This window comes from Rhinoderma darwinii, chromosome 1 (assembly GCF_050947455.1).
Source record: "Rhinoderma darwinii isolate aRhiDar2 chromosome 1, aRhiDar2.hap1, whole genome shotgun sequence".
Taxonomy (NCBI): domain Eukaryota; kingdom Metazoa; phylum Chordata; class Amphibia; order Anura; family Rhinodermatidae; genus Rhinoderma; species Rhinoderma darwinii.
In genome coordinates, this window is record NC_134687.1 from 217,007,687 (window position 1) to 217,024,637 (window position 16,951).

At 43.9% G+C, this 16,951-nt stretch overlaps 1 protein-coding gene across 1 annotated transcript in view; it reads right to left on the bottom strand.

Annotated features, from left to right (window-relative positions):
* The window catches only part of STAP1 (signal transducing adaptor family member 1), a 185,774-nt gene that overhangs the window by 101,994 nt on the left and 66,829 nt on the right, over window positions 1-16,951 (bottom strand). The window contains exons 3-4 of the mRNA XM_075861585.1: window positions 6,950-7,063; window positions 6,552-6,608 (exon numbers count right to left, since the gene is read on the bottom strand). Coding sequence (XP_075717700.1) covers window positions 6,552-6,608; window positions 6,950-7,063 — 171 coding nt within the window. The remainder of the gene's footprint in view (window positions 1-6,551; window positions 6,609-6,949; window positions 7,064-16,951) is intronic.

A 16,951-nucleotide genomic window follows, 5' to 3' on the forward strand; every position in this document is an offset into this window, starting at 1 on the left:
ATTTTGGGAACAGCCCCATCTAGTGACCAAAAATGGGTAGTATTATAAATTAGAAATAATTTATAATATTTCCTGGCTCGTGCCAAAAAAAAAAAAAAAATTTGAACAATGTTTAATCACCCACACACTAAATGTTTAATTTTTTAAAAAAAAAACATGTTTTTCTGGCAACACATTCCCTTTAAAGGGTAACTAAAGTTTTTTTAATAAAAATTTACATGTCATAGTGACATGTCAAAAGTTCTCATTGTTGGGGGTCCAAGCACTGAGAGCCCCACCGATCGCTAAAATAAAGTGGCGGAAGCGCTCAGGTGAGTTCTGTGCCACTTTGTTTCTGATTGTCTTTCCTCTGATAGCCGAGCAAGCGGTGTACGGGTACAATAGAAAGTCTATGAGTCCGTACACCGTTCCGAGGAAAGACTATCAGAAATGAAGTGGAACAGTGCTCTGCCTCTTTGTTTTAGCGATCGATGGGGTCTCAGTGCTTGGACCCCCACCGATCAAAACTTCTGACATATCACTATGACAGGTCAAAAGTTTTTTTTAAAGTTTAGTTACCCCTTTAGGACTGAATTTATTGGTCTGAGTTAATGTATTGGCCTGAGGTCTTAATTTGCTTAGGGGTTTGATCTGGGGTATAAAACAATTAAGGGTGTTTAGTTTCTGAATTTTTCTGTTGCTATAGATGCTGAAAATGGCTGCAGAATCTGCAAAGATTTGTCATCAGAAATCTTCAGTCATCAGGAGAAGTTGCCATAACGGCCTGTGTCAGATGGAGAAGAGAACGACTCCCATCAGAGAAGGCATCACTTGTGAGTCATTGGATCTATAGAGGATCTGTCCCCTCTCCTGACATGTCTGTTATAGGAAATCCTTGTATTCTATAAAAAGTACCCAGGACTAATAGACAAATGCGTGTTACCATTCCCATTGCCATTGCCAAGAGGCTGTGTCCCTACACAGTGTAATACTGTCAGCGATGGTTAGAGACTGTCAGTATGTAGGCACACAGCCCTTTGACAAGTGAATCGTAACACTCATTTGTTAATGCTCGCACAGAAAGGTGGTGTTTAATAAGGACACGACGTGACAGGGCGGTGGTGGAGAGGGGGGCCCAAGCTTGGTGGAAACATCCCAGGGCCTATGGGCTACTTAATCCGCCACTGCATGTTACTATGGCTGAAAACTGTCCAATCAGCTACGGACAGTGCCACAGCAAGAGCTGGGGAGAGGAGAGCGTGTGCGCTCTCACTCACTCACTCTTCAGCTCTCGGCAGACAAGTACAAGACTGTCTTGTCGTTGTCTGCCGAGAGCTAAAGCGTGAGAGCGTGCGCATGTGCACACAGCTCCGAGCTCTTTAAAGCGACTTTGTCTCTTCCCCGTATATAAGCCTATACAATTATGGTGTCCGCTTTGCCCCCTTATTATTCCATTCTATACCTACTTCTTGAAACCAATCTATCCCACTATACCTATGCTTGTATACAATCCTTTCACCCAGCATCCTTCATAGATGGCATGTAATGGCATGGGGGTGTGTAACATCGCAGAGCTGGTGAGAGGAGAGCGTGTGCGCGCAGACAAGAACAAGACTGGTCTTTTGCGAGAGATCACAGTCTTGTACTTGTCTGCCGAGAGCTGAAGAGTGAGTGCACGCAAACGCTCTCCTCTCTTGCACTGTCCATAGCAGTGACACGCCCCCTTGCCATTACACAGTTTGGCAGACAAGTACAAAACTGTGTTGCTCTCGCTGTGACACTGTCTGTAGCTGATTGGACGGTGTCACAGCCATAGTAACACACTCCCTTGCCATTACACACCCCATTGACAGTTCAGAGGGTTATTTAAATATCGGGCTCCAAATATAACGGCACTGATATCTAAATAACGGAGGAGGGTAGAAAAAAATTGTAAAGCGCCCCAGGGTTTGTGTAGCCCTGCCTACTACATGCTGCACTCAGCTGCACATGTATGGGCAGGCGAAAGGTAATCTTTAACTACTTAATACTGAAGGTATTTTAAACCTTAATGACCAAGCAATTTTTAACGTTTTTCCATCGTCGCATTCAAAGAGCTATAACTTTTATTTGTCCGCCGACTTGTATAAGGACTTTTGTTAATTTTTTGGGTGGGGTAATGGAAAAAAAAAACTGAAATTTTTTTGCGTCTTAAATTTACGCAGTTTACTGTGTGGTATAATTAACACGAATGCGGCGATACCAAATTTATATAGTTTTTTTATGTTTTACTACTTTTACACGATAAAAACACTTTTGTTTCAAAATTATTTTGTTTTTTTGTCGCTATATTTTAGGAGCCATAACTTTTTTCTTTTTCTGCTGACATAGCAGAACTTGTAGTTTTTTGGTATCACTTTGGAGTCCATATGAATCTTTGATCACTTTTTGTCAAAAATTTTTGAAAGCAGGCTGAACAGGAAACAGCAATTCTGGCATTGTTTTTTATTTTATTTTTTTATTGTGTTCACGGGGCAGGTTAAATAATGTAATCGTTTTATAGTTGGCGTCGTTACAGACGTGACGATACCAAATACGTGTCACTTTTTTTTACTTTTTCTTCATATTAAAGCATTTTGTAAGGGGAGAAAGTGGGTTTTTAATTTGTTTTTTTACTTGGGATTTTTATTTATTTGTTATAAACTTTATTAAACTTTTTTTTTAGTCCCACTAGGGGACTTCACTATGTGATCATTTGCTCGCTTTTATAATACACTGCAATACTCCTGTATTGCAGTTTAATTTTGCCTGTAAGTGTAAAACCTTTTTTTTTAGTCCCACTACGGGACTTCACTATGTGATCATTTGCTAGCTTTTATAATACACTGCAATACTCCTGTAGTGCAGTGTATTATTGCCTGTCAGTGTAAAAGCCTCTGGTATGGCCTAACAGGCATTCACTAAAGGCAGACCTGGGGGCCTTTGTTAGGCCTACAGCTGCCATAAACAATATCGGCACCCCGCGATCGCATCTCAGGGTGCCGATGGGGTGAGAGAGTGAGCCACCCCACTCAGATGCGGCGGTCGCTATTGACCCCCCATCTGAGGGGTTAAACAGGCTCACATGATCGGAAACCACTGCTTTTGTTCTCCGATCGTTTATCTTCCACATTTCCAGTTCTGAGAACATCCAGAAACATTTACTTCCATATGGGTTAAAAGCTGTACTTTTATTAGCCGCTAACTTAAAGTTTAGTTTTCCTTTAACACCTTTCAGGACAAGGCCAATTTTGAATCCAAGGGTGATCTAAAGGTGTCCAGAGGGCCGGCCTTAGGATAGATGGCACCCCGTGAGAAATGATCTTTCGGCGCCCCACCCCCATCAAAAAAGTATAATGCCCCTTTAATGCCCCAATACAGTATAATAATAATATTTAATATAATATATTACAACCCCTTCAAGGACATGTACCCACAGTATTATGCCCCCTGTAGTACCCCTACACAGTATAATGTCTCCTTAGTGGCCCCTACACAGTATAGTGTAGATTTTGCAATACAGCCTCCCTGTAGACAGTGTCATAATCCCCCACCTCCTTGTTGTAGACAGTGCCCCCAAACAAAAAACGTTCCCACGATGAACTGAGCTGCTCCAGATGGGATCATTGCATAGGCCGGCGTGATCCTGTAGTACAGAGTTTCCCAACCTTTTCAGACTCGAGGCAGCACTGGAAAAATCTAATTTCCTCAGGGCACCGCTACCAAAAATTGTTTTGAGAAAGACAGAAAACTGCTAAAAACAAGCACTACACTGTTAGGGTATGTTCACACAGCGGTAGTTGTAATGCAAAAAAAATCTGCCTCAAAATTTCTTCAGGAATTTTGAAGTAGATTTTTTTTTATCGGCAGCGTTGTTTGACCTTTTTTTTTTCTTTGCTATTTTTCTTAAGCCATTGAAGCTAATGCAAAAGACACAGGCAAAAAAGCACTGTAAACGGGCGCCGCAGGTATTTTCAGCCTCCTATTTATTTCAATTGGAGCTCAGAGGTGGAAACCACTTGAAGACCATAAGCCCTGCACTCACAGTAAAAAGACCATCAGCCCCCCACTCACAGTAAAATGACCAGTAAAATGACCATCAGCCCCCCACTCTCAGTAATATGACCATCAGCCCCCATCAGTAAAATGAACATCAGATTCCCCCTGTAGATAGTGCCACATAGCCCCCTTGTAGATAGTGCCACACAGCTCCCTTGTAGATAGCGCCACACAGCCACCTTGTAGATATTGCAACATAGCCCCCTTGTAGATAGCGCCACACAGCCCGCTTGTAGATAGCGCCACACAGCCCCCTTGTAGATAGCGCCACACAGCCCCCTTGTAGATAGCGCCACACAGCCCCCTTGTAGATAGCGCCACACAGCCCCCTTGAAGATAGCGCCACACAGCCCCCTTGAAGATAGCGCCACACAGCCCCCTTGAAGATAGCGCCACACAGCCCCCTTGAAGATAGCGCCACACAGCCCCCTTGAAGATAGCGCCACACAGCCCCCTTGAAGATAGCGCCACACAGCCCCCTTGTAGATAGCGCCACACAGCCCCCTTGTAGATAGCGCCACACAGCCCCCTTGTTGATAGCGCCACACAGCCCCCTTGTAGATAGCGCCACTCAGCCCCCTGTAGAGTGCGCCACACAGCCCCCTGTAGAGTGCGCCACACAGCCCCCTGTAGAGTGTGCCACACAGCCCCCTGTAGAGAGTGCCACACAGCCCCCTGTAGAGAGTGCCACACAGCCCCCTGTAGAGAGTGCCACACAGCCCCCTGTAGAGTGTGCCACACAGCCCCCTGTAGAGAGTGCCACACAGCCCCCTGTAGAGAGTGCCACACAGCCCCCTGTAGAGAGTGCCACACAGCCCCCTGTAGAGAGTGCCACACAGCCCCCTGTAGAGGGTGCCACACAGCCCCCTGTAGAGGGTGCCACACAGCCCCCTGTAGAGGGTGCCACACAGCCCCCTGTAGAGTGTGCCACACAGCCCCCTGTAGAGAGTGCCACACAGCCCCCTGTAGAGAGTGCCACACAGCCCCCTGTAGAGAGTGCCACACAGCCCCCTGTAGAGAGTGCCACACAGCCCCCTGTAGAGGGTGCCACACAGCCCCCTGTAGAGGGTGCCACACAGCCCCCTGGTAGGGAGTGCCACACAGCCCCCTGGTAGGTGGTGCCACACAGCCCCCTGGTAGGTGGTGCCACACAGCCCCCTGGTAGGTGGTGCCACACAGCCCCCTGGTAGGTGGAGCCACACAGCCCCCTGGTAGGTGGAGCCACACAGCCCCCTGGTAGGTGGTGCCACACAGCCCCCTGGTAGGTGGTGCCACACAGCCCCCTGGTAGGTGGTGCCACACAGCCCCCTGGTAGGTGGTGCCACACAGCCCCCTGGTAGGTGGTGCCACACAGCCCCCTGGTAGGTGGTGCCACACAGCCCCCTGGTAGGTGGTGCCACACAGCCCCCTGGTAGGTGGTGCCACACAGCCCCCTGGTAGGTGGTGCCACACAGCCCCCTGGTAGGTGGTGCCACACAGCCCCCTGGTAGGTGGTGCCACACAGCCCCCTGGTAGGTAGTGCCACACAGCCCCCTGGATGGTAGTGCCACACAGCCCCCTTGGACAGTGACGTCATTGGCTTCTCCTGGAGTGGATCCCCGGTCACAGCGTCGGCAACGCTGTGGACAGGGATTCTGCTTCAGGAGTTTCCCCTGATTTCACTGTCCATATATGGACAGAGACATCAAACGGAGCGTTCCAGGAGTGGAATCTCCAGCCACACGGGGATTCCGCTCCTTCAGGGAGCTACAGTGGCGCTAGTAGATAGCAGAGCAGGGCGATAACTCCCTGCTCTGCCATAGTGGAGTTGCTACCGCTGTAGCAGCTGCAGCGGCTGCTAGCGGCGCCACTGCCCTCATGACCGGTGTCGCCGCTAGCAGCCGAAATGGCTGCTACAGTGGTAGCGACGCCACTGAGTGAAGAAACGCCCAGGCGGAAAGGTGACTGCTGAGTCGCCGGGCCCGGGCGCTTCTGAAACAAACAGGGGAAGGGAGCCAGCACAGCGTTCCCTTCCACCTGCTGGAATGATGCACCCTGTGCGAAGGCACAGGTCTCACACCCCTAAGGCCGGCCATGGGTGTCCATAAACATTAGATAAATGTAGGCCAATCGCAACGATTTAGGCATGATCGGCCAATTATCTAATGTGTATAGGAGTATGGAATGCTGGATTCAACATTCCTGATTCTTTTGTTCTCACAGGAGATGAACCACCGTCAGAGGTGTCTGGCAGCGGCTTATTCCGCTCTCCCTATTGAGAACACATGCATTCTTGGCCAAGCATGCATGTGTATGGGAGTATGGGAGGTGTCGGGAGTTATAGCTGTAGGCCAAAGGAGCAATCACCTGACAGCTATCTAAGATGTAGGGCCACCTTAGGTGTAGTTCAGTAGAACCGTGGGAGGTCTTTTTACCTTGAATTAAGATGGTACATGGAGGATAACATGGTAAAATACATTAACACCTATGGTAGTCATACATTATTTCTTGTGTACCTGAGACACGGTCAGAATAAAGCCTTTCCACTCTTCTGCATCTTCTGCAGTTTCAGTCTGCAAGATCAATAAAAACATTAGGTTTGACCTCTTATCTAATCGACATTGTGCAACATTGGAAGGTCTGACCTTTTGTAGCTTTAATGCAAATAATATTAAATATCTTGTACGACTTTGCTAATAATGTTAACGGAATTCTTTAGGCATGACTGTCATATCAATGTTACATACCACAGACAATACTTTAGAAAGCAAAATATAGAGTGTAACTATGAGTAATGCCATTGTTTTGTGACTACAGGGAAACAGAAGGCTCATTCTTTAGCGTATGAATCAGTAAACACACTTGGATTTATTTGCCAAATACAGAATGCTGTCTGTTACGTAATGTAACTCACCTTTATGTACACTTCCTCATTCGGTAGCTTCAGTATAACTTCTGCCCATTGTTTCTGGTTGGGATATTTGTCAGTCACAGATATCAAATACTGCAGGTCAATGCTATCAGTAAACTGTTCACAAAAAAGCAATACATTTACATATATGACACTCAATGAAATCCCAGATGTTAATCTTAACAATTTAGTAGAAATAAGAATCACTCAAGTCTGCAGGATGTATGAATAAATTCTAGCCAAATTAAAAAGAACATTTAACATGGATTTTGGGTAACATAATTCATAAACAAGCTACAGAATACTGTTGTTTTACATATAGTAGAAAAAAATTCAGCCAGATGTGCCTTACCAGTTATGAATGTGTCCTAACCGATATAGATGTGTCCTACCAGATATTGATGTATCCTACCAGTCACTGATATATCCTGCTAGTCATGGACTTGTGCTGCCACTTATTGATGTGTCCTGCTATTCATTGATAAGTACTACCAGTCACTCATGTATCCTACCAGTTATAGATGTGTCCTAGAAATCAATAATCTGTCGTGCCAGCTAATAATATCCTACCAGTCGATGATGTGTTCTACCAGTCGCTGATGTGTCCTACCAGTCGCTGATGTGTCCTACCAGTCATTGTAGTGTCCCATTACTCAATGATGTGTCCTGCCAGTCAATGATTTGTCCTACCAGTTATGTATTCTACTAGTTATTGATCTGTTCTACCAGTTATGGTTGTATCCTACCAGTCATTGATGTGTCCTACCAGTTATGTGTTCTACTAGTCATCAATGTATTCTACTTGTCTTTGATTGTCCTATCAGTTATTTAGGTATCTTACCAGGTATTCAAGACTTCAATGCAGTTTAATAAGTAAGAAGACATCTCACAATTAATTGATATCTAGGACCATAGAACTATTCCCAAGCTTATCGCTGATCGATTCATCACACTGCAATCCGTAATATATGGAAAAATCACATAGATCGGGAAAGGTCATAATAACATTCTATGTCCTATATAATTTTAGAATAGCAGTTAGGCTTGGTCTCTAAAGCATAAGTTTCGTATTCTTTCCTAGCCAATTAAGTCTCATATGCGTGACCCTTGATACGTATACTGAAAGAGTGGGTATGTAGTAGTAGAGAAATATCTCCATCAAAGTGGTATAAATAACAACTATATGCCTACATATTCACATTAATACAACATACTGTAGGGAGAATAAAAAAAAGGGGGAAGGGGAGAGGAAATGGGGTATGGACACCCACACTTCATCTGATCAGATGCCATGAAACAATTTCCAGGCTAGAAGATAGTTGATTTAAATCGTTAGAGGTGTCGAACCAGTGAGAGATTGCTCAAGATACCAAGTGGATAGGCCAAAACACTGTTTCAGCTGAGTTTCAGATGGTCTGATAGAAATAGTATGAATCTCCCCCATATTTGGAAGAAAAGTTTTACTCTTTTTTTTCCTTGGATAAAGATGTGGAAGAGGAATGAAAGTTTTTCAAGGAAAAGTCTGGTAATCGTTGAACATGATGATATCCAAAAGATAAATATTGTTTTGCGTGCTGCCACTGTAATAAATTGCAATAATTTTCGCTGATACTTTAACCTCATATTTAATGTTTGTGGGATAATACTGAATAGGCTACAAGATACTGTGTAAGGGAATTTCGCAAATAAGTTTGCAATAACAAAAGATCTTATCTGTTGTCAGAAATGTTTAATCTGGGGGCATGAATACATACAATGAAGGAGATCTGCATGTGGCAGAGTATTTTGGAAAAGAGTGATCTGTGGTATTACCAATCAAAAATTCCCCATCTGGAGGGATGTAAGCTCTATGTGCCAATTTGTATGCCATTTCCCAGTACATTGCAAAGGGCAAATATTTAGCTTCAGTCAGACAATATGCAATAAGACAAACAATAAAAAATAGGAAGTTGAGCACTCAGACTGGATCGATATTTTAGAAAAATATATTATACAATTATATACAGAAAAACAGATAAATGACACAAAATTTACATTAGTGCATTCATGATAACTCTATAACCACATACAGACACATGTAGAGTACTGAAGGAGATATATGTATATGTATATGTATATACACTACCATTCAAAAGTTTGGGGTCACCCAGAAAATTTCGTGTTTTCCATGAAAACTCACACTTATATTTATCAAATGAGTTGCAAAATGACTAGAAAATATAGTCAAGACATTGACAAGGTTAGAAATAATGATTTTTATTTGAAATAATAATTTTCTCCTTCAAACTTTGCTTTCGTCAAAGAATGCTCCATTTGCAGCAATTACAGCATTGCAGACCTTTGGCATTCTAGCTGTTAATTTGCTGAGGTTTCACCCCATGCTTACAGAAGCCCCTCCCACAAGTTGGATTGGCTTGATGGGCACTTCCTGCGTACCATACGGTCAAGCTGCTCCCACAACAGCTCTATGGGGTTGAGATCTGGTGACTGAGCTGGCTACTCCATTACAGATAGAATACCAGCTGCCTGCTTCTTCCCTAAATAGTTCTTGCATAATTTGGAGGTGTGCTTTGTGTCATTGTCCTGTTGTAGGATGAAATTGGCTCCAATCAAGCGCTGTCCACAGGGTATGGCATGGCGTTGCAAAATGGAGTGATAGCCTTCCTTATTCAAAATCCCTTTTACCTTGTATAAATCTCCCACTTTACCAGCACCAAAGCAACCCCAGATCATCACATTACCTCCACCATGCTTGAAAGATGGCGTCAGGCACTCTTCCAGCATCTTTTCAGTTGTTCTGCATCTCACAAATGTTCTTCTGTGTGATCCAAACACCTCAAACTTTGATTCGTCTGTCCATAACCCTTTTTTCCAATCTTCCTCTGTCCAATGTCTGCGTGCTTTTGTCCATATTAATCTTTTCCTTTTAGTAGCCAGTCTCAGATATGGCTTTTTCTTTGCCACTCTGCCCTGAAGGCCAGCATCCCGGAGTCGCCTTGTAATGATGGGGGTAGGGAAACAGACACGTGAGCCCTAATCTACCCGCCACTCAGTCCCTGCCTACTTGCAATGACCCGCCCTAGGCGACGGGGTACAACTGGGCGACGGTCCCTACGCTCAATAAGTGCACGACAGACAAACAGACAAGGGTACACAGAAGTAAAGGGAAATGGGGCAGTTGCCCACGGCAACACCATGGACAACAAGAGTGGTGAATGAGTCGAGTCAAACCAGGAGTGTACGAGGTACAAAATGCAGAGAAGGAGAGTAGTGAACAAGCCGAGTCAAACCAGGAGTGTACGAGGTACCAAACGCAGAGCAAGAGAGTAGTCGGTAAGCCAGGGTCATATGAAGCAGGGTCATATAGTACAGAAGCTGCAGCAGGGCTAGGAAACCAAACAGAAGAATCACAAGCAAGGAGGAACAGGAAAGGCAGGTATAAATAGACAGAGGGCGGGAGCTAGCTCCGTCTGGCCAGGCTGTGATAGGCTCTCCCACTCCTAAGCCTGCCATCCTGAGTGGTGGAAGATGGAGTCAGTCTCACAGACATAGAAGCAGGTGCAGACTGATTACCTATGGGCGTAGATACAGAAGCTGTGCCTGGCAGATCCTTAACACGCCTCTTCACTGTAGACGTTGACACTGGTGTTTTGCGGGTACTATTTAATGAAGCTGCCAGTTGAGGACCTGTGAGGCGTCTATTTCTCAAACTAGAGACTCTAATGTACTTGTCTTGTTGCTCAGTTGTGCAGCGGGGCTTCCCACTTCTCTTTCTACTCTGGTTAGAGCCTGTTTGTGCTGTCCTCTAAAGGGAGTAGTACACACCGTTGTAGGAAATCTTCAGTTTCTTGGCAATTTCTCGCATGGAATAGCCTTCATTTCTAAGAACAAGAATAGACTGTCGAGTTTCACATGAAAGCTCTCTTTTTCTAGCCATTTGGAGAGTTTAATCGAACACACAAATGTAATGGTCCAGATTCTCAACTAGCTCAAAGGAAGTTCCGTTTTATAGCTCCTCTAAACAGCAAAACTGTTTAGAGCGGTGCTAACATAATTACACAAGGGTTTTCAAGTGTTTTCTAATCATCCATTAGCCTTCTAACACAGTTAGCAAACACAATGTACCATTAGAACACTGGAGTGATGGTTGCTGGAAATGGGCCTCTATACACCTATGTAGATATTGCATTAAAAACCAGACGTTTGCAGCTAGAATACTCATTTAGCACATTAACAATTTATAGAGTGTATTTCTGATTCATTTAATGTTATCTTAATTGAAAAAACTTTGCTTTTCTTTCAAAAATAAGGAAATGTCTCAGTGACCCTAAACTTTTGAACGGTAGTATATATATATATATATATATATATATATATACAGTGGCGTAACTACAGTCGTAGCAGCCGTATAGACTGCTACGGGGCCCGCGGCATGAAGGGGCCCGTGTCGCCTCTCGGCACGGGCCCCCACCATGGCCGGAGGCTCCGCTAGCAGCCGCTATGGCTACTACAGCGCGACGCCACTAAACACTACGGCAGAGCAGGGAGGTATCTCCCCGCTCTGCCATTAAACAAAAGACATGTATCCCTTATCCACAGGATAGGAAATACATGTGTGATCGCTGGCATTGATAGGGAGAACGGGGGACTGAAAGTCCCCTGAATTTCTCAATCACAAACCTCGGACTTCCAGAGTCTGTTTCGGCAGCTCAGTAGAAATGAATGGAGCGCCGGTCGCGCTTGTGCGCATGCGTGACCAGCACTCCTTTTATTTTTATTGAGCTGCGCAGACGCCGGAAGTCAGAGGTTAGTCATGGAGAACTTCGGGGGACTTTCGGTCTCCCGTTCTCCCTATCGCTGCCAGCGATCACACATGTATCCCCTATCCTGTGGATAGGGGATATATGTCTTTTGTAGGACACACTGTAGGTCAGATTTTTTTGGGGGGTTGGGGCTGCATGGCGTTACCTACAGGGGGGGCTGTATAGCGTTACCTATGGGGGGGCTGTATAGCGTTACCTACAGGGGGTGTCTGTATAGTGTTACCTACAGTGGGGCTGTATAGCGTTACCTACAGGCGGGCTGTATAGCGTTACCTACAGGGGGGCTGTATGGCGCTAGCACCATATAGCCCCCTCTGTAGATAACGCCATACAGCCCCCCTGTAGATAGCGCCATACTGCCCCCTCTGTAGATAATGCCATACAGCCCCCACTATAGAGAACGCCATACAGCCCCCACTATAGGTAACGCCATACAGACCCCACTGTAGTTAACGCTATACAGCCCCCCCTGTAGGTACCGCTATACAGGCCCCCCTTGGAGGTAACGCTATACAGCCCCTCCTGTAGGTAACGCTATACAGCCCCCCTGTAGATAACGCCATACAGCCCCCTCTGTAGATAGTGCCATACAGCCCCCTCTGTAGATAACGGCATACAGCCCCCTCTGTAAATAATGCCATGCAGCCCCCCTGTAGAATGAGGAGCAGTGGACAAAATATGGCGCATAACTCTGTAAGACGCCTCTCTCCAAGTTTAGGACAGATTGGGCCACTTGTGTGGGTAAATGAATATTCCCTAAGATGGGAGGCAAAGGCATTTTGTGGAATGGCAGTTGCCAATTTTACTCCCACGATCACAATGCAGACGACATCACACAGTCATTTTGACTTCAACTCTCCAAACAACCAGCAGGATAGGGAGAGATAGAGGCAGTTGAATATTTTATCTACCACAGACCACTGCTCCACAGTAATCCAAGATCAGGGCTCAATCATCCAAACATCATCAGCAGGGGATTCTTTGTCCAGCATGGCTCACTATTCCACTGCTCTACTGTGATCCAGAGTCAGGGCCCATTCACTAACAGGACATCCAGATAGAGATATAAAACATGCAGCATGGGCTAAAACAAAAAATAGCAGCATTCGGCCGACATCCACCTCGTGACTAGAGCGTCTTGTGTCACCAACATGTTTTCTTTTCTCTTTATTTGATGGACAATATGCAAAACCCGTGGTGGAGGTAGAGTAGACTTTTTTTTAAGGGCTAAGAAGGGATCGTACCAGTCTGTGTCTGTCAATTTCTTTCAAATACTATGAATATAATTCTGTGTCTATAAAAAATAAAAGGTGTGTTGGCCCACTATGTCATGTTTTAATCTCACTTTGTTAAATGGGTATATGTTTCCTCGATCTATATAGAAAACATGCAATACCAATAAATCCACTCGAATACCACAATCTAAGTATAGGATGTGGTTTGGATTCCTAATATTTTTGTAATTTATGGTAAAGACTAAATTACTCCTTATAATACACAGCTTAGGCTTCGTTCACAACTGTATTGGGACTCCATGGGTTCCGTCGGACATTTCCGTCAGGGGAACCTATGAACGGAATTCAAACTGAGACAAACCGAAACGATAGGTTTCCGTATGCATCACTATTGATTTCAATGGTGACGGATCCGGTGCAAATGGTTCCGGTTTGTGACCGTTGTTTAAGGGTTCCTTCGTTTTGACGGATTGAATAGCGCAGTTGACCTATGGTTTCAGTTTGTTTCAGTTTGGATTCCGTTTATGGGTTCCGCTGATGGAAAGCTCCAATGGAACCCATGAACGGAGCCCGGACACAGATGTGAACAAAGCCTTAGCTACTATTTTAAAGAGAAAAGGGTGAGATTTTCGTACAAGATTTATTTATTAATTGATATGAAGTACCTCGGGAATAGCAATGCATAAGGCTGGGTTTTCACGCTGCGGTTTTGTTGCATTTCTTTTGCTGCAATTACTGCAAAATTTGTGACAATACTGTGATGTCGCTGTAAGGGTCAGTTCACACGTTGCGCAAATACTGTAGATTTTCCGCAATGAAATTGACCTGCGGTGTGGAATTTTACTCCGCAGCATGTCAATTGTATTTGCGTAAACGCTGCTTATTTATTGCGGGTTTTCCCAATTGAACTTAATGGGGAGGTAAAAACTGCAACAAATACAGGGCGGGTACGCTCCGTGCTTTTACACAGCTTATCCGCCCCGTGTGAACCTAATTGTGGCAAAAAACCGCACCAAAACCGCAGCATGTAAACACAGCCCAGCTGCTGAAGTCAATCAGTGGTTACCACAGGAGATGGAACTTCCTATAAGGGCCCATGTACACAGGATACCCGTGTGAAAGAAGCTGTATGGCTTCCTGCATGCCTCCGTGTGCTGCTGTAGAGGCTCCATCGGGTACCATATGTATGGAGGTATTTTTCCCCTGAAGCTATGCTTCTAGTGGAGAGCACTTCCACACTTTCGCAGTTCAATGGAATTTGTCATGATTTTTTTTCTGTCGGATTTCCTACCACTGTTTAAAAAACCTACGCATGCTGCTGTAAAAAATCGGCGACATACAGAGATTCAGTAGAGACCCCATGCACCTTTATGATAGCATTTTCACTTTTTTTTTTTTGTACGGCCATGTGCATAAGGCCTAAAAGGGATCTGTAAGAGACAGCTTCTTCAGCAGCGCCTATCTAGCACCACTCATCTCTGTATAATCATCACATTCTGACATCAGACAAATATTATTTTAGTTAAAACAGTTTATAATAGAAAGAAAATATAACAAGCTTTATGAGTGGAAAATCGGACTGAATTGATGTACAATTCTATGTACTTCAAACCTAACCCACTAAACCTGCTGCATTCTTTACAAGTAGTTTGTCCCTGCAGGGCTTTACACATATACACCAACTTACATATCAAGTATCATGATGTATTTTTGTGCTTTGTGTTCTATAGATAGAAACCTACCACTAAACAAGACAATATGTGTCCACTTTTAGATAAAACCTTTTCAAATTAGTTCCTCTATAGAAAGGGAAATTATTAAATTTTCAACATGGCTATGCGGAACTTTGTTGAATAGAATTAGACTCAATTTGCTACTGTCAGCTATATGAAGATAAACATGAGATGGTAATAGGAAAAATGTGCTAAGATGGACACCAAAACCAACAATGTTACCAATAAAACATACTGTTATCATACTTCCCAACTTTCAAGTATCGTAAAGAAGGACAACCGATGCGGCACGCGTAGCCACCCCACAGTATAATGCCCCCACCATAGAACCCCCCATACAGTATGATGCCCTTATAACTGCCCCCCCCCACATTATGCTATCCCATAGTGTCTCCCAGACAATATAATGCCATATAGCTGCCCCCACACAGTATAATGCCCCATATATTCCCACACATAGTATAATGCCCCTATAGCTGACCCCCACTCAGTATAATACCCCATAGTGCTTCCCACACATTATAATGCCAGATAGTGGCCCCCACACAGTATAATGCCCCCATAGATGGTCCCATACAGTATAAAGTCATCACAGCTGTCCCCATGCAGTATAATGCCCACACAAATTCCCCCATACAGTATAATGCCCCATAGCTGCCCCCATACAGCATAATGCCCCATAGCCGCCCCATATAGTATAATGTCCCATAGCTGTATTTTATTTTCTGGAATTTTAAATGTAGGTTTTTCCTCAACTGCTGCTCTTGGTTAAAGAGGATTCCCATGTTCCACTGGAAGCAGTATTAAAGGGGTTGTACAGGATTCAAGCAATATCAAATTGACAATTTACAGAGAAGCTAACTCAATGATCGCAACTTTACTAATACATTAGTTTTTTTTTTACTATTGTATATTTGCTTCATTAAAACACATCCCATAAACCTAGTTCAAAATAGTTTCTATTTTGTCTGAATGTAGTCTTTGTAACCGTTCAGATGCTTCTCCTTTATCTGCCTCCTTAATGTAGTATGCTCTTATATACAGTATACACAGGAGCTACTTTACAACCTTCTGATGTTACATTAGAAATGAAACCACCCTTACTTAAAAGCATAGGTTCAGTCCCACACAAATGTGATGCATGCCATTTTATTAGACCTGGAATTATGAGTAACCCCACTGGGCATCAAGGATATTATAATGAACCCCTAAATGACCCCTAGACCACCAAGTATATATTATAATCAATACCTAACCCATTGACTTCAAGAAATAGAAGTATTAACCTATAAACGAACATTGATCATCAGGGCTATTAATATAACCCGCTAAACCACCCTAGATCTACAATATAAACCTTTTTAAGTTATGCAGGCATTTTCAGAAATATCTGTATATAGATATATATTATCAGAATCACTCCCTATATGACTGGCAGTCATTCTAAAAATAGGTATAAATGAATAAATTCTTATGATTAACCTGTGAGTCTGTCAACAGAATACAGTCTGCAGTGTATAGCAGACAATATTCCACCTGTGGCACCGTAGGTGTTGTACTAGCTGTTGGGAATTTCCTTCCTTGCTTTCTTCTCTAGTTTTGTTAGTTCCCATTCATGAAGGGAGAAATTGTTATAATGCATTTTTATTAGAGAATGGTTATGCCTAATAACAAATGTAGGTTTACCAAGGATCAACAGACGTGTTCATAGAACTGCGCTTATGCTTTTAGTTATCAAAGGCAAATAAAATTATTCTCCAGATCAGAAAAACTGATAACGTTGTAAAAACAGACAGCACAAAAACTGTCAAGTGTACCATTATGTGAATATATTCCTGAAGTGATTCCAAATCAGGGTTTCCCGGCAGAATGTGTCATTGTAAATGCTTGAAACCTCAATAAAAGATGCTTGGCATTGGGTGGATAGAACATACAAGTCTGATCCTTTTAATGCTCCTTTGTCCTTGCCCTGAATGCTCTGAGATGCACATTGTGGTAAATATGTCCCAATGTAATGGTATAGCAGTATAAAAGCGACTGAGAAGTGTGTATGTTGTGTTTCCAACATAGCAGTGAATGACCCATGTTAGCAAGGGTTCAATAGAACCCAAAGATACAACTGCCGTGGTATTGTGCAATATGTGTTTCCCATTAACACCCCTCCCCCCCCCCCCCCCCCGCTGCCATGATGATCATGTACCTGGGGCACTGATG